Here is a 24,855-nt window from a genome sequence, read left to right on the forward strand (position 1 = left end):
AACTTTCATGAAACCTTGAAAGTCTTCTGCACATCTGCTGAGCACACGCAAGGCAGATCGGATCCGAGCGTGAAGATGTGTGGATATAGTCACACAAAGGAATAGTCATTGTATTTGTCAAATGTTTTTGAAATAATTTTGGTACCTACAGAGGACACCGTGATCTGGTGTGCCTACCTTAAAATGTTTTCATCTTACAGTGTGGAATAGCGTGTTTAGGCCTCTCTTTACAGCATTTCCTCAGTAAACAACATCCACAGCAAATTATTTCGAGTACTCAAAACAGTATAAAATTCAAACTTTTTTGTGTTCGTGCGTAGACGAGTACTTCTCCAAGATGGCTGCCAGACATTGGTCAACTTAGAATAAAATCGAGGTCTGCTATTGGTTTGGGCCATAACAAATCTGGAATGCTTTTGGCATTAGTAGTGCTTACTATGTAATGTATTTATTATGTATGTATTTACGGTGGTTCTTAGCAAATTACCATAGTTTTCCATCACCTGCTGAAATGCAATTTCAATGGATTGATTTAGTCTCCCAGAGGTCTACTGTACAAAAGAGCGCAGTAAAAACTGCAACTAGCATAGGGACTGTTGAAATGAGATGACAAGACTCCCAGCACAAAATTCATTTGGGAAGACTCTAAGGGATTTTGCTTGGCGGTTGAAGTGAAGGTAAAGGGAGTAAAACATCAGAATGTCCACATTGTTTAAATCAGGGGTCTCCAACCTTTTTAGGTTTAGAGCTACTTGTTGTTACTTATTAGCAAAACAAAAAAACCATTTGATATGCATATAACAACAAATTATGTAATTATGTTATTACCATGTTTATTATTGGAAGTAGGGTTTAATAGACTCAGTCACCCACAATAAAATGACCTAGCACTGGTGAGCTATTTTCAGAACAGGACAGCGAGCACCTCAACTGTCCTTAGGGGGCACCCTGGTGCCTGTAGGCACAGCGTAAAAGAACCCTGGTTTAAATGTTTGTAGCAGACAGCTTACTGTGATTATGTTTCCGGTGGGGGATAAGATGATGTCATAAATCCCACAGGTCTACATTTTGACTCTTCGCAGAACAGGATTCCAAATGTTTCTCCAACCCGCTGAGCGCTGTAGCGAGCGCCAAAACCTTCAGGGTCAGAGGGTCAGACCGGGGTGCGTAAACACACGGTCGGGGCTACTACTACTAACAGAATTCCTCCTCAGAACGTTGCAGACGAGCACACTCAAAGCCGTGTTTGGACAAAGTCTAACAATGTGACAAAAATGCCAGCTGAAGAATTACGGCTTGAGTAAGAACTGGCAAGGGTCAAAGAAAACTCTTTTTGATCTATCGTCGTGTTTAAGTCGATACAAAGCAAAAAGAGTTAACAAGGCGAACGATAACAGCACTCAGGCCTCCGCCAAGGTGGAACTATCCTAAACATGTCCGTCTGATTCATTTAAAAACAAATGTGAAATGTTATACTCCATTTCTGTGGGTGGCAGTAAGTCAATAATGTCTAGTAATATATCGATTTTTCTCATCTTCCCTCCTGTGCACTCATGCTAGTGCTGCATAACTTCGCTTTTACCAGTAGTAGACCATAGGTTTACACTAGAGATTTTTACAGTTATTTGTGTTATTCAACTGTAACTATATTTTCCAGACTATAAGTCGCTCCGGGGTATAAGTTGCACCAGCCATAAAATGCATAATTAAGAAGGGGAAAAACATATAAGTCACACTGAGTATAAATCACATTTTTTGGGGGAACTGTATTTGATAAAACCCTTAAGAAAGACAAAAAACACACATAAGTAGCACTTGGGGAGTACGAGTCGCATTTTGGGGGGGAAAATGTATTTGATAAAACCCAACAAAAAAAAACAAGTCAAAAAGAGAGGATAGGCTGAATAACTGTATTAACATTACACATATATGCATATTTTAGATGCGCTCAAATATGTCAGTAACGACGTAACATTAAAAGTTATTTATATATATCTAGCATGAAAAACATGCTGATTAAACTATGAGCTACACTCCAAATCTCAAAGTCCAATAAAATATTCATCTTTAGTGTCGCGTTTACCGGTAAAAACTCCCCCAACTCAGAAGGAAGCAGTTCTCTCCATCCGCTTTGTAAAATGTCCCCCACACAATAGGGCAAAATTGAAATTATCAACACAGGCCTAGAGGGCCCCCTTGCGGTTTAGTGTGAAAATAAAATGTAAAGTGATATACAGTACCGGTAAAAAAAAAATGTATACGCAACAATATAATCTGTTATTAATTTCACATACAAGTCTCAACAGAGTACAAGTTCCACCCCTTGCCAAACTAAGAAAAAACTGAATAATAGTCCGGAAAATAAGGTAGTCAAAAGTGTTTTGAATTTCCTGTTATTTCTAATACATTTTTAAATCAAATTTAAAGTAAAGGAAAAAAGTGAGATGTCCGGAAAGTGCAAGACTGAACAGGATGCTAAATAAATTGTTACCATCCATCTGTTATCTCCAGACCTGGTGCAACTGTCAAGAAAATAAATATGTCATACCCATTTGTAGTGCACACAGTAGATTGTAATGCTATTTAAATCCAAAGGATATTTTCACGCATAATTTGCAGGGGAGAAAACGTTGGACTGTTTGGTTAGAGCTCAAGATATCTTCTCATAGTTTCTTATTTACTGCAGAGCTGGAGCTAAGGTGAAGGCTAAGCGGCTCATAGCGATAGAAGCCTTCGGTAACGTCCGTAATCATGGGAAATGTGAACTATCTACGAAATGAGACCGACGAACAGGCTGTGCTGGTGAAAAACCTCAGAGCGTACAGGGAGTGCAGTCTGCTGTGTTTTACGGAAACGTGGCTCACGTCTAGCATCCCGGACGCTAACGTGGAGCTACCCGGCTTCAGCGCTGTTAGGGCAGACAGAGACTTAAAAGCTTGCGGGAAGTGAAGAGGAGGCGGACTTTTTATCTACACGAGGTGGTGTAACCCTGGGCACAGAAATTTCCATCTGCTGCAGGGACGTCAAACTTCTGGCCTAGCATGTGACGTCATCCACTCCGCTGTTGCTAAACTACAAACACAGCACCCCGAGGCCATCCTGTTAATCTGTTAAGAATCAACACAAGGATGCTACTGGAAGTGTGAATTTCCCTACGGAGATGAATAAAGTATCCATCTATCTATCTATCTATTTGACTACATTAAATAGCTGCTTTTCCTTACTATTTGGGTAGTACTACATGTCCATATTTTTAGAGCCGAGTCCTTATGAATGGCCGTCCAAGTAGCACTACAGATCCAAAGTGTAACTCAAAATGGTAGATTCTAAAATGCTATTCAAGATACAAACTGAGCACTGCAAATGCTCTGACGGACTGGTGTGAAGATAGCATTTTCCTGTAGGCTACAACAAAGAGTACCCAGATTAAACGTCATGCGAAATCAGTTTTCCTTCAAGTCTCTCTTTGGCAATATGATCGTGATACTTTCCCAGACTCCAAGCACAGTTCCTTATGAGAGTATTTTAACACATTCATAACCAATGACAACTCAAGACATCAAAAATCAATCTTGGCTGCAATTGATTTAGTAGGGAGCACGTCGCACCGATAAATGTGGCTTGTTGTGGAAAAGTAACACCAACTCATATGTAGCGCGTAGAAGCCAGCAAAAACATTTTGGTCCCGTTCCTTATCTCCGCAACCCTTATTTTCCGTTCAGTCAGCAGTCTCCTTTTCCCTCGCCGTTCCCTCGACACAAAAGCTTCAGTGAATGTAATAAAATGAGGACCATACATCTCCAGTCATGCGTGGGCACTTTATGAGGTGGACGAGCGGTTCACACATCAACCAGGGAGGGACAATTCCCCCCGCTGGCCTCCCAGGTTTTATCCGTCCATCAGGTTGCAGGCCTGGCGGGGGTGACTGTGATCACTTTGCCCGATGTAGACAGATAAAGGCCGCCCGTGCGGGGGTTATTTATTGGTCAGGTTCTGGTGACTGGTTGCGCGGCGTGACGGCATCCTGACGGACTGTGACTGTGTTTTGGGAAAGGGGGATTAGGACAGATATTTGAGGATGCTTCGCTCGCAATTGCAGCTGAGGAGGAGGTATAACAGCGCTCAAGCAAAGCAAGAAATATATTAACACAGTTAGAAAAGGTCATAGGTTAAGAATTTTGTTTAATGATAGGGTCCAATCCAAAATATAAAACCGTTTAGTTTTTGACCCCAAGAGCCAAGAAGAGATCCGCAGGTTCAAGAGCGTTCTTGATTCGGGCCCCAGTGCTGTGGAATGCTCTACCCCATGAGATTTGATCAGCAACCTCCGTGGAAATATTTAAATCTAAGCTTAAAACACACCTCTATTCTATAGCATATGAATAACCTATATTTTATGTTGACAATGTCTGTGTATTATTTGTCCTCGTGTAGGTTTTAGATCAGGGGATGGTGTCATAATAGTCTGTAGATTGCAATAGTCTGTGCTTTGTGCAGCCCTTTGAGACTCTTTGTGATTAAGGGCTATACAAATAAACATGACTTGACTTGATTTAGTGAGGTTTAAGTTAAAAAACAAGGGCTTAGTTAGTATTGCTGAGAGTTATTGTTTTGGGTCATGATAGTGTAGGAGTTAGAGAATGCATGTCAAACAATTAGCCCACTGGCCGGATCTAGCCCGTAAAATGATTTAATCCAGCCAACTATAAATTTCCAAGTATGTAAAGAAAAAAGATGCGAGTCTTTACGTCATTTTTATCAAAGTTTTTTTTTTTTTAAAGCAAACCAAATGCTCTGTCTGGCCGCTGGAGGGCAGTGTTGAGTTTGTACAGCATGGAGAGTTGGTTCAGGTGTAAAACTCCATTAATAATAATAATAATAATTTCCTTTGTATTGTCATTCTTTGTAACAATGTACACAGAACGAAATGTCGATACATCTGACCCGTTGTAGCGAGTCGATGCAGCCGCAGCCAGAGGGCGCCGCCATTATACCAATTAGGTATGTCTCGGTCGAGGCGCGAACCAGCGACCTCCCAGTCTCAAAGCGGGCACACTACCATCTAGGCTACTGAGCTGGTATCACTCAACTGTTAAAATAAACCAGTTAACACATTCAACGCCAACCCTGAAAATATTTTGTCCATTTTTGTGAATGAATGTGTTGTTTTTAGAAAATATATAATTTCACCAGTGATTATAATATTTAGGGTAGGTTACTAAAGTAGGCTTAATGATTAAGAATAATACTGAAAAGCAAAGCTAAAAATTTTGAGTTGACATTTTTGTATTGACCTGGCCCGCCTCAGAAAAGAAAGTCTAGATCCGGGCACAGGACACCCCTGGGTTAGAGTAAGGTGCATTGGACAAGGGCAAACAACTTTGTGTCAGTCTTACGACTGGCTTTAACTGCACTTATGACTGAGGTAAGGCTGTAAAGGGGGCAGTCAGCTGGCTACATTTTTAGGAGGTTAGAGCAGGATATTGGTTGATTATGGTCCATTATGGTAACAGTTCCTATTAGTCTCAGTAAATCATAAACTGTTTGGCCTGGACTATAAAACTAACTTTAGTCACTTTGTTACTAAAGCTTTAGTTAGTAAAGCAATTCTCTGAGTCAGATAAGGTTTGAGGGGTTAAGTATAAGAACAGATAAGTACAGAAATGAAAATCATTTGATTAATCGGTCAGTAATTTTGTTAATCAATCAATCAATTGAAAAAAGCTGTCCTGCAAATCCAGTTTTCTTAAACAGAAATGTGTTCTGTAAGAATACCATCTAGTCATATATAATCCAATGTGGACCAACGCTACAAACTCAAGCCGAGTTTATTGTCCAACAGGCAAGTTTCCAACGAAGACAAGAGAATTAAATGTCAAATAATTAGCCAGGACTTATCAGACTTATTAGACCTTGACGTCGCAGCTTGAGTGTGCTTTCAGGATGGATTTGAAAGACTAGCACACTGAAACATGCTTAGTCTGTCCACAAACGTGACCTTAACAACAAATTGCCTCAAAATAACAGACTATGGAAATCTTTTCCTAACCTTCATTGCAATACATCATCTGAAAACCACATTCGTGTGTAAAGCTACCAATGATCAGTTTTACCGGATGAGGTGAGGGGGCCCTATCGTGGCTGCAGAGCTGGAGCTAAGGTGAAGGCTAAGCCGACAGCGACGATTTGAGCCTTCGGTACCGTCCGTAATCATGGGAAATGTGAACTCTATACCAATAAGACCGATGAACTGGCTGTGCTGGTGAAAAACATCAAAGCGTAAAGGGAGTGCAGTTTGCTGTGTTTTACGGAAACGTGGCTCACGTCTAGCATCCCGGATGCTAACGTGGCGCTACCTGGCTTCAGCGCTGTTAGGGCAGACAGAGACACAAACGCCTGCGGGAAGGGGAGAGGAGGCGGACTCGCCATCTACGTGAACACGAGGTGGTGTAACCCTGGGCATGTAAACACAAAGATTTCCATCTGCTGCAGGGACGTCGAACTTTTGGTCTAGCGTGTGACGTCATCAACTGCGCTGTTGCTAAACTACAAGCACAGCACCCCGAGGCCATCCTGTTAATCTCTGAGGACTTCAATCACGTGACTCTGGATACAATACCACCTGCTTTCTTTATTATTTTATTTTTCAACACAAGGATACTGCTGGAAGTGTGAAATTCCCTACAGGGATGAATAAAGTATCTATCTATCTTTTAAAAGTGTATTTTTTTTCAGCAAAAATTAGAGACCTATGCCTTGAATGGAAAAATGTTTTATTGAAGTTTTGAATCCAGCTGCGTCCTTGTAAGCCAGCCAAAATGACGGGAATCCCAAGATGAAAATTGTGTGTGTTCACAGGTATGAAATATGTGCGCATGTGACATGTGGGTTCCATTAGCCGGTGGCCATCCATCCCATCTTCACTCCACTTCCCATAACCCGTTTGCGTGCGTTTACCTGGGTCGCCAGGAAATAACATACAAGGAATACATGTCGATCCTGTTACCCATGATTCTATAAATACGCCAAGCTTTGTTAGGATTCAAATACATAACAGGCCTGATCCAAGGTTTGTTGAACCACCTAACAAGATCCAGAAATGCTTTTGGAAGCTGGTGTTAGTTTAAGCCATTCTTAAAGTATGCAGTCGTCGTGGAAAAATAAATGTGGACTAGAGGTATCAATTAAGCCAAAAAATAATTGATTAATTGAAATAATGCACAAAGTTTTTCTTTGTTTTGATTGTAAATAAAACAAATGTTCTGTTTCAGAACAGAAATTAAGACATTCTCAGTTGTCCGATTTATGAATTATTCAGGGTAAAAAAAATCCAGGGACTTGAATAATAATCACAATTACAACAAACATATTCTACATCTGGGGTTCAAACTCATTTTAGCTCGGGGGCCACATAGAAATAAAATATTCTCACTGGGGCTGGACTAGTAACTTAATGGCATAAAAAGTGTGTCGGGGGTCTTTTTGGAAGCTTACATTTAAATTAGTATTCAGGGATGCAAGATAAATTGATTATTGAGGCATTTTTTCTTCAGTATTTTTTCCTTCGCCAAGACTTTATCTCTCGTTGTGTTTATCGACTGCGTTTGGAAAAAAAAAGAAAAAAAGCTGTTCATCGATTGAATTCATTTCTGCTAGTTTATTTAACTCAGAAAAGCTCATGCAGACTGGAAAGTGACGAAAATATAGCATGTTAACACTAATGTATCATTGACATTAAATAAAATGTCTTTCTGATTTTTTAATTTTTTTTATGAAAATGTTCACCTGAATATGGGAATTTTGCTGTTAGATTTCATATCTATTATTACCAATTAGGAACTAAATCTTCTTTGAATTAAGCAAATACATTCAGGTGCTACATTTTCCTTTTTATTATTTTTTGTATTGCCTTAAACAACAGGTCGTTGACTTTGATTATGAATACAATAAAATTAGGATGGGTTTCCTCAATGTCTTCTGGTTGATTCATGTTAGTCAAGTATTTCGGATAAAGTGCGGGATTTGGAAGTGGTGCCAGGCTTTGGAGACATGTAGAGGACACATAAAACTGCCAAATCTTGTTTTGACTAATGCAAGGAATTTTCTTCTCTTGTGCTTCTCTCGGCAATTTCTCACAGGCTGCAGAAAATGATGTGGTGAGCGACATTTGCCCAGTGGGGCATGAGTTTGACACAGGAATTGTACACTGAACCGACGATTAAAATGATCATTTGCTACAGCTGTAATGTGAACTAACAATAATGCACGTTATAATTGAAATTCTCTTCCACCTTCTTTCCAATGATTAAGCCCCACCATGTTACTATATGTTTATGATGGTCATTACCGTAGTCATTGAAAAGGAAGAATTTTTATTCTATCGCAGGACAATCTCCGCCACCCGCCGCCACTACTTCCTTCCAGAAGAAAATGCTTTGCCCACGTGAACACTTCCGAGAATGTGGGTCGCAGCAAGTATGAATGAAACTCCGAGCTTCAATTAAAATGTCTTGGACGGTCCAGTGATCGTAATTAATAAGCTATTCATGTTACTGACAAAGGAGGAGCTTGCATGTAAGAAGGGACGTTTGAAGCGTTTAGAAAGGATTCGCTAACACACATTGGTGCAGTTGGCCGACTGGGGTGCATTGAAAGAAAGAAAGAGAAAAAAAGCCCTATTGATGTATTCACGAGCTTTTGTCATTTACAATATGGACATCTTCATAACATGTTTTCAACCAAAATCCTCCCCCACAAAAAACTACAGAACAGAATGTGACGTCGACCACCTGTCTTATAAATTGAAGAAGTGGCAAGGTAGGTGATGAGACCCTAACACTCTTTCCATCATCCAACCTCAGATCTTATGTCGACCCCCTGACAGAAACTGCAGGTGCTCCATGTGAGGTGGTCCTCACATGCGACTCCTTTTATTTTCTACCGGCCCCAACGTGGCGGGAGAGAATTTCCAGAGCCCCGGACGAGAGCGAAATAAACACAAGTCCCATCTGGGAGCGTTGTGGTGCCTGTAAACAGTAGGCGGAGTGAATGTTCCTGTTTCTAGTAATAACCCCTAAAGCGATGTTTTATGCAGACCTTCACATTCTCAAAGCCCGAGTGTTTATTTTAAGGCAACCCTTAGTGGTGTGAATACTTCACTCTATTAAATTCAACACTTTTTATTCAAAGAGTAAGCAAACAAATGTACCATCTCATAAAAAGAAATGTGTATTTATAATACACATGAAAGACCCTTTGAAGAAGCTGACATGTTTGGCCACCGTCTTACAAGTACAGAAGCCCGAATGACCATTTTACAAAGGTAATTCGTCCCGGTGGTGCTTACAACACACAGCCACTTGCCTTTGAGAGCTGAGATCTTCCGCTTTTTTCCCCAGTTTCCTTTTCTAGCCACTCATGCAGTATTTTATTCACCCCTAGCTATAATTGTTATTGTTAGCTGCACCGTGTCAATTAAGCTTGCTTCATCCTTCAGTGTGACCTGCCTTCCTGGCAAAGGAAAGTTGCTGAATTCCATGATTTAGCAGATTCTGCTTTGCTCTTGCGAACCTTTATGACACGCAACAAAATTAACATTTGTCTCTGGTACCGTGACTATGACTCGTGTGATCATGAGATCGAATCGACTGCCTTTTCATATGTCATGTATACCACTGGCGGTCCAGTGGTTAGAATTCAGTGCTCTCATCGCTTGCTAAATTGTTTTGTTTGAGCTGAGAAGTAAGACAGGAAATTAAACCAATTTCTAATAGAAGATTAGGGATGTAGGTTATTCATGAATGCGTGTAACAAACCGTTAAATTCGGTATATCTAAAAAACGGATTCTTATTTTTTTTAAAATACAAGTATATGAGCACTCAAACAGGCTTAGAATGTCGGTGTGCCATCTAGCTGTAGGAAAGGCAAATGGCAATGTCGGGTAAATATTTTTCATGCATGTCATGTTACAGCCCCTAATGCGGCTCGCGAGCCACGTGTTGGCCATCCCTGCTATGGTGGGACCAATTAAACCCTGGTGGACCATCACAATTTTCCTATAGTATGGAAGTTTATTTATTTATTCTTCTTGTTTGAAGAAATAAAAAGGAAAATTTGGGATTGAAACTCGCTTGTATGCGACCCATGCGAGTACCGGGAATATATGCAAACTCTTGTCTCTTGACAAGGGTGTGTTCACATTTTATAGTCACTGTCATTTGATGTTTGAAAAGAGATGAAGGGATGGACTTACCCGTCATTGGAGCATGTCATGAACTCCTCTTTTATTTTGGGATGCCAGCTGCCGTCGTTTAGCATCGCTGTGTGACCCTGCAGAGAACAGTCAGTTAAAATAACAATAATGCCAAAATATGCAAAAGAGAATCATACAAAATAAGAAAACCGGTAAATGAGCTTTTTGTGCTTACACATTTTAAAAATAAGTCCTTAATTTTTAATTTTTTCTCATATGTCAAAAAATTGAAATTTGATGGATATACTCGTCAATAACACTCAAGGATTGTGTTAATACCCATGCTACAAATATAGAGAGTTTGTGTCCATTTCCCAAATAATGTTTAAACCAAATTTTACGTGCCTCCGTCTATTTAAAACACACGTCCGGTAGGAATTCTAGAAGATTTACAACCAAATTGGCTTAAAAAAGTGTAAATAAAGAGTGGCGTGACCTCTTTTCCTCTGCGGGAATTCCTCATAACAAATGACTCAAAGTGGAATAACAGAAAGGTCGCCCCCGTGCCCCTTACCCGCCCACTGTCAGCGAGAACGCTTTCAATGAGGGAGGAAGATTTCTTTTTTTAACAGGGGTGAAGTGCGACGGATAGGTTGTTATTTAGTTATTGGAGCGGAGCAGCTCAATAACAAATCAAAGGGATGCCACGTTACATAGAAGCAAGTTCGACCAAATATTTGCACTAACTGAATTATTTCTACTCATTGAGTAGCAAGCAGGCTTCTCTTGCACTAGCATTTATAAGAATATATAAATATACACTGTTGGGCTGCAACTCACGTTTATTTTCATAATCGGTAGATGGGATTTCTTGAAGACATTTTTAATTTCTTCCTCTTTATTCAAATATTGAGGTTTTGGACACATACAAAAAAAGTGCACAATACAACAGCATATTCTATAATATAAAACCATAAAATAAATCAAAGTGTTTGTCAATAAACTTGTCAATACACACACAAAAATACAAGTATATGCTATACACCAGGGGTCGGGAACCTATGGCTCGCGAGCCATATATGGCTCTTTCTATGAGTATCTGTGGCTCAGAGACCAATTTGATTGCATGCAAAATTTCTCCATCTTGTTCAAAACCGGAGTTGTCTATCCTATCCAAGTACACGTAAAGCCAAACCAAAGCTAAACACGGGAATAACACTTCGCAGTATATATAGGGCACGTTTTTCACTACAATTTACAGTCAAGGTGTCACACAAAAAAAGGGGGGAAAAAAACTCGTTTTGGCTGTACAACGCTAAAGAATCCTTTATTTAAAAGTTCACTATATAATCTGTGTTCAGTGTTCAGATACTTTATGATGAATCCACAGAACTGTAAATACGCCAAAACACCGGAAGAGAACTTAGTCATTTGATTGGGTGAGTGGGAGGGATGGGTGGAGCTATGCAAAAAGTACAAGCATTCCCTCCCATCTCTCGCCAAAGGTAAGCACATAAGGCTCCCTATTCTCAGAATGTTGTGACGTTTTTACAAAATAAATGCTTGCATCTGGTTTTGAAACCAATATGTATGAAAAAAGGGTCAAAAGGAGTTTAACCGATCTTGAGTAATTGCAAGAAAGAGACAAGTTTAAAGTGGTCTGTTTGTTGAATTTGGGACAGGGGCTCTGGCATTATTCTTTTTTCATAATTTTTATCAAATCATCAAAAATAAATGTGCTGAAGACTAAGCTTTTGTCTGGGGCGCCGGTTTAGCAATTTAGTAAATTTGTCTCATAATATATGGTGTGGCTCTTTCCCAAAATAAAATTAATATTTTTTGCTTTTATGGCTCTTTGAGTCAAAAAGGTTCCCGACCCCTGCTATACACCATGAAAATTCAAGCATTTTCAAGGATTTCAAGCACCCGTATGAACCGTGATCATTTTATAATTACAATATAAAATATTAAAACCAATATATTTGATTGATATAAAAATAGGGGGACCAGATGTCTTCATTTAAAGTTATTTGAAGCCCCTGATATTTTAATGCAGCCCAATCATTTGACAATATTTTAATCATCTTATATCAGAAACAGTCAAAAAATGACAGTCGACCACTGTAGACATCAAACCAGTTTCCGTTTAAGTAGGATGGCATTAAATAATTGAAATATGAGAAAATAACTAATACTGCAATAAAACAGAATTCAGAAATCAAACGTTTTCACTAAAACAGTATCTAAAACTGAATTTAACCAATTATTTTCAGGATCTTCACAGGGGGTACACCCCCAAAATGTTTCCCATAAGCAACAGGCAGTCTTAAACACAGCAAAACCCGAACATGAACAAGCCATTAGCGCACATCTTTGTATATGCATATGCGGCCAATCTGTTTTTGCCTTTGCATGCAGAGTGCAGAGCATGAACACGCAACAACAAACTTTTTGCTCCCAGGTCCACGATACCTTTACGCATCGACAGGGTGACCCCTCACAACAAACATCGAAACAACAAAACGCATCTGGTTTGTTCTCTGCATGACTAAAAAGTTCAGATTATTCAACTAAATGTTATAATTGACCAGGGATTGGCAACCCAAAATGAGCTTTAAGAGACCAAATAAAACTAACACCAAAATGTAAACCTATATAAAAATGTGTATCGAATTCAAACATAACTGTTCATTCATACTTAAAAGCTAGTCATTTGATATTGATTCTAAAAGTTTTAAAGAACTTCACAACATTAAGAATGTTCGTTCTCACAAAAAACTACAAAATGACAAAAAACATAAATCCCCAAACCGCGCAGTCTTTTTCCATTTGGATAACTCCTGAATAAGTTCCAGGGAGCCTCTAGAGCAGTGCTCCAGAACCACACGTGGCCCTAGAGCCACGGGTTGCTGCCAGTGTAGGAACCATTTATTCTTGAGTGTATAATTTATAATCAATATTTATCTAAAAGATAGATAAATAGATACTTTGTTCATCACACTTCCAGCAGTATCCTTGTGTTGAAAAATAAAATAATAAAATAAAAGATATAGAATACAAAAATACCCAATATAACGTATCGATATAGAGTATTTAAATAGTGCTACGGAAAATACACACTAATAAAAATCGGGTAATATGCAAATGTGGGGGTGGAGTTTAATGTGGGCTTTTACTCCCCTGGGTGGAGTTAAAGAGCCTCATGGCATGAGGAAGAAATGATTTCCTTAGTCTGTCCATGGAACAAGACTGTGACAGCAGTCTGTCGCTGACAAAAGCAATCATCTCAAATCAATCAATATTAACCAATTAAATTAGGAAGCTGGTTAAATGGCCAGTCCCTCCAACTACCACAAAAAAGCATGAAAGACTGAAAAATCTATATCGTGAGTTGTATTGGAAATGGGGTTACTTCTCAATGTAATTGCACTAGTTTTTGTTGCACTATTGATACGATGCACTTGTTTTCATTGCACTATTGCAACGGTGTACATTTTTCATTGCACTATTATTAATGCAAGGAAATTGCACTTACCACATTGTAAATATTATGGCTTCTCTAATTTTTCTCTTTTCAGTCTTTATTATTTGTTTATCTTGTTTAACATGGAGAGTCCTGTCGAATAGAATTTCAAACTATATTCACTACATTGTTAGCAATGACAATAAATTCCATTCTATTATTGTCTGCCCATTGATTATAAAGGAACCCTATTAGATTTCTTTTAAATCCCCAAAAGTCGCACCTTGGTGTTGACCATATCAACAATGTATTGGTCTCCCTTGATGCACTCCATCACGTTGAAACCATCACGATCCAAAACTTTGGCCTGAGCGTTGCCTGAAACCACCAGGATGCGGTCGCCGGTGATGCTGTACTGCAGGGCCCGGATCTGATGACTACAAGAGATGACACCATTGGTTTCTGTTGCATTCTACTTGTACTGTACAGTCAACAAATTTGCATGGGGTGTCATTTACTTTACAGTAAAAAATCTGAGCAGGAAACAGTGTTCGTACACCTTTTTCATGGTCATATTCAAGCACTTTTTAAGGACTTTCAAAGCCAATTTTCCAATTTCTCTAGTGCCATTAAAAGAAAAACATCTTGTTTGAATCATGTATTGAGCAGAGCCACAAAAATATTTGATTTAAATATGTGATTGTAATCTTGCGTGTGAATTTATCGAGACAATTTTTTTAGATCTAGAGTAAATTGCAAATATATTTGTTTTAAAGAAATCTCTCCACATATAGATCCATCCATCAATCCATTATCTGCACCGCTTATCCTCAGTAGGGTCACGGGGGTGCTGGAACCCATCCCAGCTATCTACGGGCAGTGGGCAGGGGACACCCTGAACTGATTGACAGCCAGTTGCAGGGCACACAGGGGACAGACAATTCGCTCGCTCATTCACACCTATGGACAATTTGCATGTTACACAATTAGTGTAACATGCATGTTTTTGGAATGTGGGAAGAAACCGGAGTGCCTGGAGGAAACCCACGCAAGCACGGGGAGAACATACAAACTCCACACAGGAGGTTCGATCTCATGACCTCAGAACTGTGCCGCACACGCGCTAACCACTGCCCCGCCGTGCTGCCCTCCTCATATAGATGTTGGGTAAAAAATGATATATGTAGTAAGAATTAGTAGCTTACATTCACAGTTGCAGCAAGCTCTTGCCATTACAATTTACCAATGGGAAAGGCAACCTTTATTTTTTGCATGGCCTATAATAAATATCCGTAATCAATATGTAATCCTTACACGAAAACAAATTTTATAGTGCCCTATTTGTAGCATACACTTGTGTTCTTAGGCGGAACCCGTAAGGGACGATGACGCATCATACGCACTAATGCTTTGTGATTATTGGACTAATGCAAGCTGCTGTTATCACAGGGGAAGAAAAAATGCAAATGCAAAGCGAAGACACCAGAGAGCAGTGTCAGTGTCATTTTTAAGCAGACTTGTCGAGAAACATGGCAACAATTTCGAGCATGTACAAGCACAACAGCCAAAATTTAAGCACTTTTCATTCCTTAAAAACACAAGATTAAAAGTCAGGCATTTTCAAAGATTTCAAGCACCTGAGAAAGGAGGTATCAATTACATTTTTTGCGATAACAGCCTGACATTTAAATTCCATGCGGAGCATCGCACGCGAGCCGAGTGGGCACCACTTAACCCGGGTGAGATTAGCAATTTAGGTCACTCTCAAATAGCATTAACGCAGCGGGACGCCGATGGCGCATATCAACATAAAAAACTTGCGACGCGGAGATGAATTTGAGGCTCAATGGATAAATCTTTTGGTCCCAGACATCTGCGGAGCGGCAAGCAAGGAAACTCCCGGAGAGAGATGTAATCAACCTAAATGCTGCGTACGGGTAGCGAAAAAACAAAGAGGCCTACTCCAGCACTTGAAAGGAGAGATACCAATTGGGCCTTTTTTTTTGCGTCGGTGAATCACGGCGTTAACACGCAAACAAAAAGCCACTACCATCTGGTTGCAGGATAAACAAATGTGTGTGCGATGATGTTGGGGATGCGGCACGGCACGCACATGTGCCGGATCGGGTTTTCATTTGTTTCAAGTTTCTCAGTACAATTGGGTAACAAATGGGGATGCACAATGTCTGTTTTTTTTCCCTACCAATACCTGATAAAAGTCATAAACTTTGTCACGCGTGACGTCACAGACGAAATTAGATGCAAAAACACTGCGCTGGTCGAAAGACCGGGAAAAAGAAAGCTCTCATTGCTGCTATTTGGATGTTAAAATGTTATCATGTTGTGTTTGGGTGAGTCAGAGAAAAAAAATATCATAAATGAAACTTTTACAGGAGAGTTCTGCTTAAATGCAACAAAGACAAAAGATTGGACCGAGGCACTCATCAAAATTGCTCCGGTTTGCAGCGCACACTTCATATCTGGTAAGAAAAATGAATGTTTATTACTGTTGCTATAAAGTTGATATTATTGATCATATCGGCAAAGTATCTCGTTATTTTCTTAGCTTCAGCTAACTGTTAGCATGCAGCCTAAATGTCATCAAGATATGCTTCTCCTGAATAAAATAAATATATGAATGAGTTCATGGATCTAATAAAGAACTTGGATTGTGTGCCCAACGTTTGTTTACAATGCATGCTTGTTTTTTATGATCGACCAGTTGCACACAGTGATTACAAGGCTAACGTTGCCATATATCTCCATTATCTGCACCGCTTATCCACAGTAGGGCCGCAGGCGTGCTGGAGCCCATCTTCGGGGAGAGGACACCCTGAACTAGTTGCAGGGCACACAGAGAGAGAACCATTCACTCGCCCATTCATATCTAGAAACAATTTGGACCGGCCAATTAACCTGACATGCATGTTTTTGGAATGTGGGAGAACACCGGAGTGCCTAGAGGAAACCCACGCAGGCACTGAAAAAAAATGCAAACTCCACACGAGGAGGCTGTGGTAGCTGGACTTGAACCTTTACACCGTGGGGCTGCGCGCTTACCACTCATCCGCCGTACCGCACATATTAGTTTTTTTTTTTAATCCAAAGGCTTCACCCAAAACAAATTCTTTTTTGTTAAGATTACACAGACTTGTAATCTGTGGTTGATTTGACTGAGTTAGATGATTTGATGAACAGATTGGAATGTGGTTTAAAAAAAATAAAAAAATAAGACATTGCTACGGTTACTTGAGTAAGTTTTCACAAAGTACTTTTTTACTTTGACCTAAGTAATTATTCGAATGACTACTTCCATCCATCCATCCATTATCTGCACCGCTTATCCTCAGTAGGGTCGCGGGGGTGCTGGAGCCCATCCCAGCCATCTTCGGGCAGTGGGCAGGGGACACCCTGAACTGGTTGCCAGCCAATCGCAGGGCACGAATTACTACTTTTTACTTCTAATTGAGTCATATCATTCTGAATTAGCAGTATTTTCACTTGAGTATTTTTTGGGCTATTCTACCCACCTCTGATGATTTGCTAAGCCTTTTACAACAAAATGTACTCACCAGTCGCACGGCTGCAGGGAACGGAAGGCCTGCAGAGCTCGGTCCATGCCGGCAAAATCCCAAAACCGCACGTCGAAATCGTAACCGCCCGTCACTAGACGGGCACCGGATGGATCCAAAGCCATTGCGGAAACCTGACCAAAGGGAGAGCAGGTCAAAAGTTTACAAAAGAAAGCAACCAGAACTGAACCTGGAGGACAGAGGGACGGGTACCGTCTTAGTGCCGTGCTGCAGGGTGATCTCATGAGAGTCTGGGATTTTCTTGACAGGATTCTAAGGCAAAAAAAAAAATCATTGTACGATCTCTTAAATATAACATAAAAGGGTTAGTGAGATTTTAGGAGAGTCAAAATGATGAAGCGTGCACCTTATAATCTGGTGCACCACGGGGTAAAAAACTCGAAAGAAAAAGCAGAAATGCTTACCAGTTAGTTAGCATATTTGTGCAATTATTGATCAATCGATAATTATCACTTAACACAATTGCAAGACTATGATGGCAGCAAGCATGGAACGCGAATAGGGGCGCTAAGCGTGCAGAATGCTAACCACAGATGACCTAGGACAAGGCGAAAGGTCTTTTCTCATTATCCAACTATTTTTAGTCATGGTACCAGATAGAAATGTTACAGAAATACGAAAACAGAAAGTAATTGAAAATTTATGTAAGTTTATGTTTCATGGTTTATTGGTTCAAGTGACAAACAATATTGAATACCTTAATATATTTCAGGGTGATTACTTCTTACAGTGCCTTTTTGATCATTCAGCTCAGAATCTTATGCTCTCTATCAAGACTTTGGAAGGATGGACAATCTGCTTCCCAACCTTTTCTGTACAATTGACCACTTTAGTGTCTGACAATAGTCTCACGGGCAGACCTATATATAGCATCAACAATGCGGTAATGTGACTCAAAATAGTCTGACGATGACATAAAGCCTAATGCCTTTTCGTGCGTCATCTGCATCCGTAGTAGTCTAGTGAATAGTATCCCGCGTTCTCCCTGGCGCGATCCGTGTTGATTTCCGTTGCATCTAAATTTTCGCAATTGTGATCAGCGATATATTTCGACTGATCAAATCAATGCTCAATTTCGGTACTTATTTATTTTTGCAACCCTAACTCTTACTGTAGTTTTAATTATATGCGTCTTATAGTCCAGGATGCCTTGCATATGAAAGAAATATCACAAAAAACTCATTTTAGGGTGTGTGTCTCATAATCCGGTGCGCATTATAGTGCAGAAAATATGGTAATTTGTAACAGTAATGCAGAAATACAGTACAGGAATGGTATATGACGCTTTCTAATGCTGCCATCTAGCGGCCATAACACAACAGGGACTCATTGCATGACATACATCGTCCTCATCGTCATCTTGCTCCTCATCGTCTTCATCTTCGCTGTCACTGTCACTGTTGCTTTGAGCGGTACCGCTGCCGTCTTTGAAACCAGGGGGGAGGGGGGGTCCCACAAAATCCTCATCATCATCGTCTTTATTTGAGTCTTTCTGGTGCGACAGAGGGTCCACAGGTTCTGAGTCTGAACTGCTGCTGTCGTCTTTTCTGTCACACAAACGCAAGGCTGATCGAACGACTCATTTTGAAAGCTTAGTCGTGTACCCTTATTTTTATCTTGAAAACTTTATTCAACAGATAAAGTCTCAAAGTCTTACAACACAACAATCAGAATTTTAAGACCTTACACACTCGTGTGATCTAAGGCCTCCTTTTTTCTTCCACACCATATCAATCCACACCGCACGCAGAAAATGTTTGAATGGATATCTTTTACAGCAGCAGTCGTTTTGTATATTTTTTAATCTTAAAAACAGTCTATAACATAGATAGATAGATAGATAGATACTTTATTCATCCCCGAAGGGAAATTCACTTTTCCAGCAGCATCCCTGAGCTGAGAACAATCGAAAATAACACGGGAGCTGCTGGAGTGGCTGCCATTCGTGACGGCGCCGGAGAAACGATTCAATTTGAATCATGTACAAACAAACAAACAAACAATTGAATCATGTACAAACAAACGAACAAAATATTTATGTTTCAATAAGTGGAGTGTTAATAAAATGGGGGGAAAAATAATTTCTGATACTGATACATGACTAAGTTGCTAATGTAAACCCGTGCCTTTAATATGTTTCTATTTTTCTATCTTTTTTTCCTTGGCTATGGCTAAAGGGATAGATAGTATGATGAAAGAATTTTTTTAACTTAAGAGCGGGTGGGAATTTGTAATCTGGAGGCTTCTCTTCATTGCCTTTTCGCAAGTTCAAAATATATTGATGTCTTTTCTCTTTATTTTGAGTGTGTACTAAAGTTTAAACTTATTACCTAGTTTTCCTGGATTTTTTTTTCTTGTTTTTTTTTCGCAAAATGAATAATATACGTTAAACAAGAAATGTTAGCTGACAGCAGGACAACTTTTAAAATACATTTCCCTCCATGATTAAAAAAATACATGAAAAACTTTGAAAAAAATTTAAATTGGACGAAGTTGGATGGGAGAGGCAGTGAAAGCTCATCTATCATCTCCAAACAATATAAATTCTCGAGATAACGATCTCTTGCCACCTAGTGGACACAGTAAATAATAGTCTGCCCGTGACTGGAAAACCACCCAAATACTCAACAACAGCATTCAGTTTGGCAATAATGATCCACTTGTCACTAATTGTACAAAATTTGACCGTTTCGTGTAGCACAGCAGACAAGTCCTCATGGCACCCTTGGGTGCCACGTCACTTTGATTGTAAAACACTGCTGTATAGAACCCTTACAGAACGGTCTCAGAAAATTTGAATAATGGAAGTGATTTATTTTCTGCAATGCAAATAAAAAATTCAAATGTAAATTTGGAATTCATTACTAATCAACTAAAATATTGCAAGCTTTCTATTTTCTAATGCTTCTGATTATGGCTTTTATGATGTTGAATCTTGAGATAGGATAGTTGTGTTATCGCCATAATCACCAATATTGAAACAAAGACTTGCAGTATACTAGTTGATTTGTATCATTAAAGAAAATGAAGAACTCCATCACAATATTCAAATTTTCTGTCGGAGACCTGCATATTTTAAACCAAATGCTGAAACTCAAATTAAGGACAAACACATAAAAATCATATATAGTATTTACCTGGAGGAAGACGCAGTCTTCTCTGTGTCTCTCTGTATGTGGACAGTTTTTGAGCTTTCTGCTTGCTCCTCCATTTCCCTCTCCCTGTCGTCTGAGAAAAACAATACTTTACAGCCTCACAGTTCCGATAATTCCCAATATAATCGTGAGGGTTTAGAAAAATCACCTAACACTTGGCGACTCCTCTCAATGGCCGTTCGCCGAGTCTGTTCAAAAATCGCGTCGAGGTCAAACGTGCGGGCCTTCTTTCCTGGTAGTTAAAAGAAAATGTAAACTTTACTCGGAAGAGCGCTCCTATAATCACACAGCAATCTATCTCTTTGTTACGTACCGAAGCCTGCAAATCCCATAACTGAAGCAATGTCACCATCATTGCTCATTTTGCCTGGAGAGTATAATTTGAAACAAAAATGTCATCCACAACACATAGATAATTTCTTACTGTCATGAAATTTAACATTTTACCATTCACAAGTCATTTTAAAATGCATTGAAAGTAAACAGTGGGTAAAATGTAACACAATTCTAAAACCATTGTATACTGTGTGCACGTAAATGTTATAAACAGAATGTTATTATAGATTCAGAATATTTATTGTCATTTTCAAAGACCACCGAAACTTTGTTTGAAGCATCCAGTCATTCATACATAATTGAAAGAAAACACAAAATTCTCAGTTTAAATATCCATAAAACCATCCATCCATCAATTATCTGCACCACTTGTCCTCAATAGGGTTGCGGGGATGCTGGAGCCCATCCCAGCTATCTTCAGGCAGTGGGCAGGGGACACCCTGAACTGGTTGCCAGCCATTTGCAGGGCACACAGGGACAGAAAATTCGCTCACTCATTCATACCTAGGGACAACTTGGACCGGCCAATTAACCTGAAACGCATGTTTTTGGAGGAAACCAGAGTGCCCGGATGAAACCGCCGCAAGCAAGGGGAGAACATGCAAACTCCTCACAGGAGGTTCGATCACATTACCTCAGAACTGTGCTGCACACACGCTAACCACTGTTCCGCTGTGCTGCCCCATTCATTCATAATTGAAAGAAAATACAAAACTCTCAGTTTCAATATCCATAAAACCACCCATCCATCATCTGCACCGGTTGTCCTCAGTAGGGTTGCGGGGGTGCTGGAGCCCATCCCAGCTATCTTCGGGCAGTGAGCAGGGGACACCCTGAACTAGTTGCCAGCCAGGACAATTTGGACCGGCCAACTAACCTGACATGCATGTTTTTCGAATGTGGGATGAAACCGGAGCGCCCGGAGGAAACCCACGCAAGCAAGGGAGTACAAGCAAACTCCTCACAGGAAGGTTCGATCCCATGACTATAGAACTGTGACGCACACGTGTTAACCACCGTCCTGCCCTACAAATAAATCATAATTTTAAAACCAATTTTGCTCTTTTATTGCACAACTTTGTAAATCAAGGACTCGATCCACTTCACATGATACTTTGCTGCAATCATGTGGCTGTTATAGAGCTTCCGGTTCTGTCATATAGCAACACAGGAAGTTTCGATCTCATGACCTCAGAACTGTGCCGCACACGCACTAACCACTGCGCCACCGTGCTGCCCCTCATAAAACCAAATACCCACAAATAACCCAATATAAACATGCAGATATGGTACCATGAAAATATAATAGCAGCATGAATAAATAAGTGCAATTGTGTCCGACTGTCATTCACTCAGAAAGGAGGAGAAAGTGAGTAATGATTATATATTGCAGTAATGCCATATTTTCCATATTTGTCCATTGCAATTGATACTTAACTTGGAAATTGGCACATTGCAAATGTACCGACACCAAATTGTGAAGTGTGCTTACGATTTATCACGATATAGCGACACGTACTGTAACCTTTATCGTGTTTGGATTTATCATTATTTTAAGGATGGTGCTTTTAAAGTTTATGTCCTTACTTTCAAACTTAAATAAAATTCAATATGACTTTTTAGCCTTTATATCAAAATTTGAAGCTGGCAAACAAGGTTTCATAATAGTCAGTCACATTAAATTGAAAGAAAATACTGATTTGTGTTATTGATACTGTGGCTAAGCTAACCCAACATGGAGAAAAATCTAGCTAACGCGCTGTTTCCTTGTTATTGACAGTCTTATACAATGGTTTGACGAAAACACAAATAAAAACAGGTATTGGGGAGTAACATGAAGCCAAAAAAATGCGATACAAGTATGTAATGTAGCTCGAATTTACACAAAAAGTGAGTACCTTCGGTGTCGGAATCCATGATGGAAATTAAGATCCTTCTTCTAGGGAACTGGTTGTATTTTTCTACTGAGGAATCATAGCGCTCCAAGTGGTCAAAGCAAGAAATGAAATTAGACGATACAGTATGTTTCCGCTAACGTTTAAAACAGAAATTAAAACCTACAATTCAAGAAATAGAATTACTTTTGTGTACAAATATTTTGGTTCAATGGTAAAGTAGCATTGAATTTAGAGTCATGGACATCTTCGTGGTGGAAAAATTATATGCAACGAGATTAGATATGGCACTCCGGGGATAAACATGTAAAACATTGAAGAGGAAATAAGATAAAGCGAATGAAAAGGCAAATATTTTACATAGCGTTTATAGATCAACCCGAGTTATAATAGTGCATCGTAACAGTAGTGCAATAAAAAGTGCAATAACATTAGCAGCAACAAAAATTCCCAAATAAGTCAGGAGATAAGCCTAAATATTTTCAAGGTTTTGCGCCCTTGTTTAGGGTGGTTATGGCCCTGGCCCAACATAACGTCCTTTTCACTGTTTTAAGGAGATAACAAAGTTCTATGTTTTATGAGTTTCATGCAAAAGGTTTAGTGCTATTGTTTATGCATCTTTCTTATTTCTTTCCCCCTTGCAAATTTAGTGTTGCTTATTATACGTTGCGGTATATTTTAAAAATAAACTATATGTTGTCCCGAACAAAAATTGTGATACAGCGTACACTTGTGAGGCCCCTTTTCAGAGTTTCTTATATTCCTTATGATGAGGTTTTGAGTTTTTCCTTGCCCTAATGTTGGTTTAAGGTCAGGGGATGGTGTAATTGGAACAGTCCTTTGAGAAATTTTCACAAATAAATATCATTTGACTTACACAATTTGAAATGATCAAAAAACGTATAAATTATCGGGAAAACGTATAAGTTGACATGTCATGATTTGCCAATTGCCCTCACCTGCGCTCACTCGTTAAGCCCCAGCTGCCACTCATTCCCCAATTAGTCCTTCTATTTAAACATGTTCTCGTTCACTCTTGGTCAGTCCGTCAGCGAACCTCAGAGCATGCAAGGCAAGCACTTTTGACTCTGGCTCCCATTTTGAAACCGACCTGTTTACTGTATCAATCCCGATCCAAGATCCGTTCTCCTGTCCCGGCTACCCGTATCCTGATTCTGTTTCCTTTATCGATCCCCGATCCAAGCGCCATTCTCCTGTCCCGGCTACCTGTATCCTGATTCTGTTTCCTGTATCGATCCCCGATCCAAGCTCCGTTTTTCCGTCCCGGCTGCCTGACTTGCTTCCGATCTCCGACCACGCTTCGTTTGCGAGGGCTTCCTGTTCCTTCCTGCCCAGCGAGCACCGGATCGCTGTTGTTTTTTTTCCGCTTGCCTGACTTCGATTCCCCAACAAAGCATTGTGTGAAATGTTACACATTTGGGTCCACTGCCTGTTCCGGCCGTGACATGACAGTTATGTTACCATTGGGCTGATGGGTAAGATCCCACAAGGCCAAAATATACAGATTGAGGGATAGCTTCTTCCCGAAAGCTATCAACATACTAAGCCAGTTTTAATGCAATATCCAGGTTCTAAGTGCAATATCCCAGTTGAAGAAAATATTGTTTTAAGTTCAATAACCCAATTTCAAGTGCTAAATCCCGGTTGTGTATAGGTTTTATTTTAAATGTGAGTACTTAAGTACTTCAGCGACAGACTGCTGTCACAGTCTTGTTCCACTGACAGACTGAGATTATTTCTCCCTGATGCCATGAGGCTCTTTAACTCCACCCGGGGGAGTAAAAGCCCACATTAAACCCCACCCCCACATTTGCATATTACCCTATTTTTATCACAGTGTGTATTTTCCGTAGCACTATTTAAATACTCTATATCAACACGTTATATTGGGTATTTTTGTATTCTATATCTTTTATTTTATTATTTTATTTTTCAACACAAGGATACTGCTGGAAGTGTGAATTTCTCTACAGGCATGAGTAAAGTATCTATCTATCTTTTTTAAACGTATACTTTGCCAACTGGAGTGCAACCCTAATTTTGAGGTAGCAACACAATGATAATAGAGGTGATTCTGATTCTAGCGCACCGCTTTATTTCAAAACTAAACTAAAGCTTTATTTATCTGTCATGATTACTGATGCGAGGCACCCGAGCCTGCTCCTTTGGCGCCAACTGCCTCGGACGCTGATTGGATGT

At 39.7% G+C, this 24,855-nt stretch overlaps 1 protein-coding gene across 1 annotated transcript in view; it reads right to left on the reverse strand.

Annotated features, from left to right (window-relative positions):
* wdr70 (WD repeat domain 70) overlaps nt 1–22,710 on the reverse strand; it is a 57,423-nt gene extending 34,713 nt beyond the window's left edge. The window contains exons 1-9 of the mRNA XM_088355961.1: nt 22,639–22,710; nt 20,718–20,771; nt 20,553–20,636; nt 20,387–20,477; nt 18,592–18,796; nt 17,442–17,501; nt 17,229–17,362; nt 13,940–14,093; nt 10,254–10,330 (exon numbers count right to left, since the gene is read on the reverse strand). Coding sequence (XP_088212087.1) covers nt 10,254–10,330; nt 13,940–14,093; nt 17,229–17,362; nt 17,442–17,501; nt 18,592–18,796; nt 20,387–20,477; nt 20,553–20,636; nt 20,718–20,771; nt 22,639–22,657 — 878 coding nt within the window. The 5' untranslated portion in view covers nt 22,658–22,710. The remainder of the gene's footprint in view (nt 1–10,253; nt 10,331–13,939; nt 14,094–17,228; nt 17,363–17,441; nt 17,502–18,591; nt 18,797–20,386; nt 20,478–20,552; nt 20,637–20,717; nt 20,772–22,638) is intronic.
* Nucleotides 22,711–24,855: the final 2,145 nt, after the last annotated feature.

This window comes from Urocampus carinirostris, chromosome 16 (genome assembly GCF_059441175.1).
Source record: "Urocampus carinirostris isolate Australia breed hairy pipefish chromosome 16, RoL_Ucar_1.0, whole genome shotgun sequence".
Classification (NCBI taxonomy): domain Eukaryota; kingdom Metazoa; phylum Chordata; class Actinopteri; order Syngnathiformes; family Syngnathidae; genus Urocampus; species Urocampus carinirostris.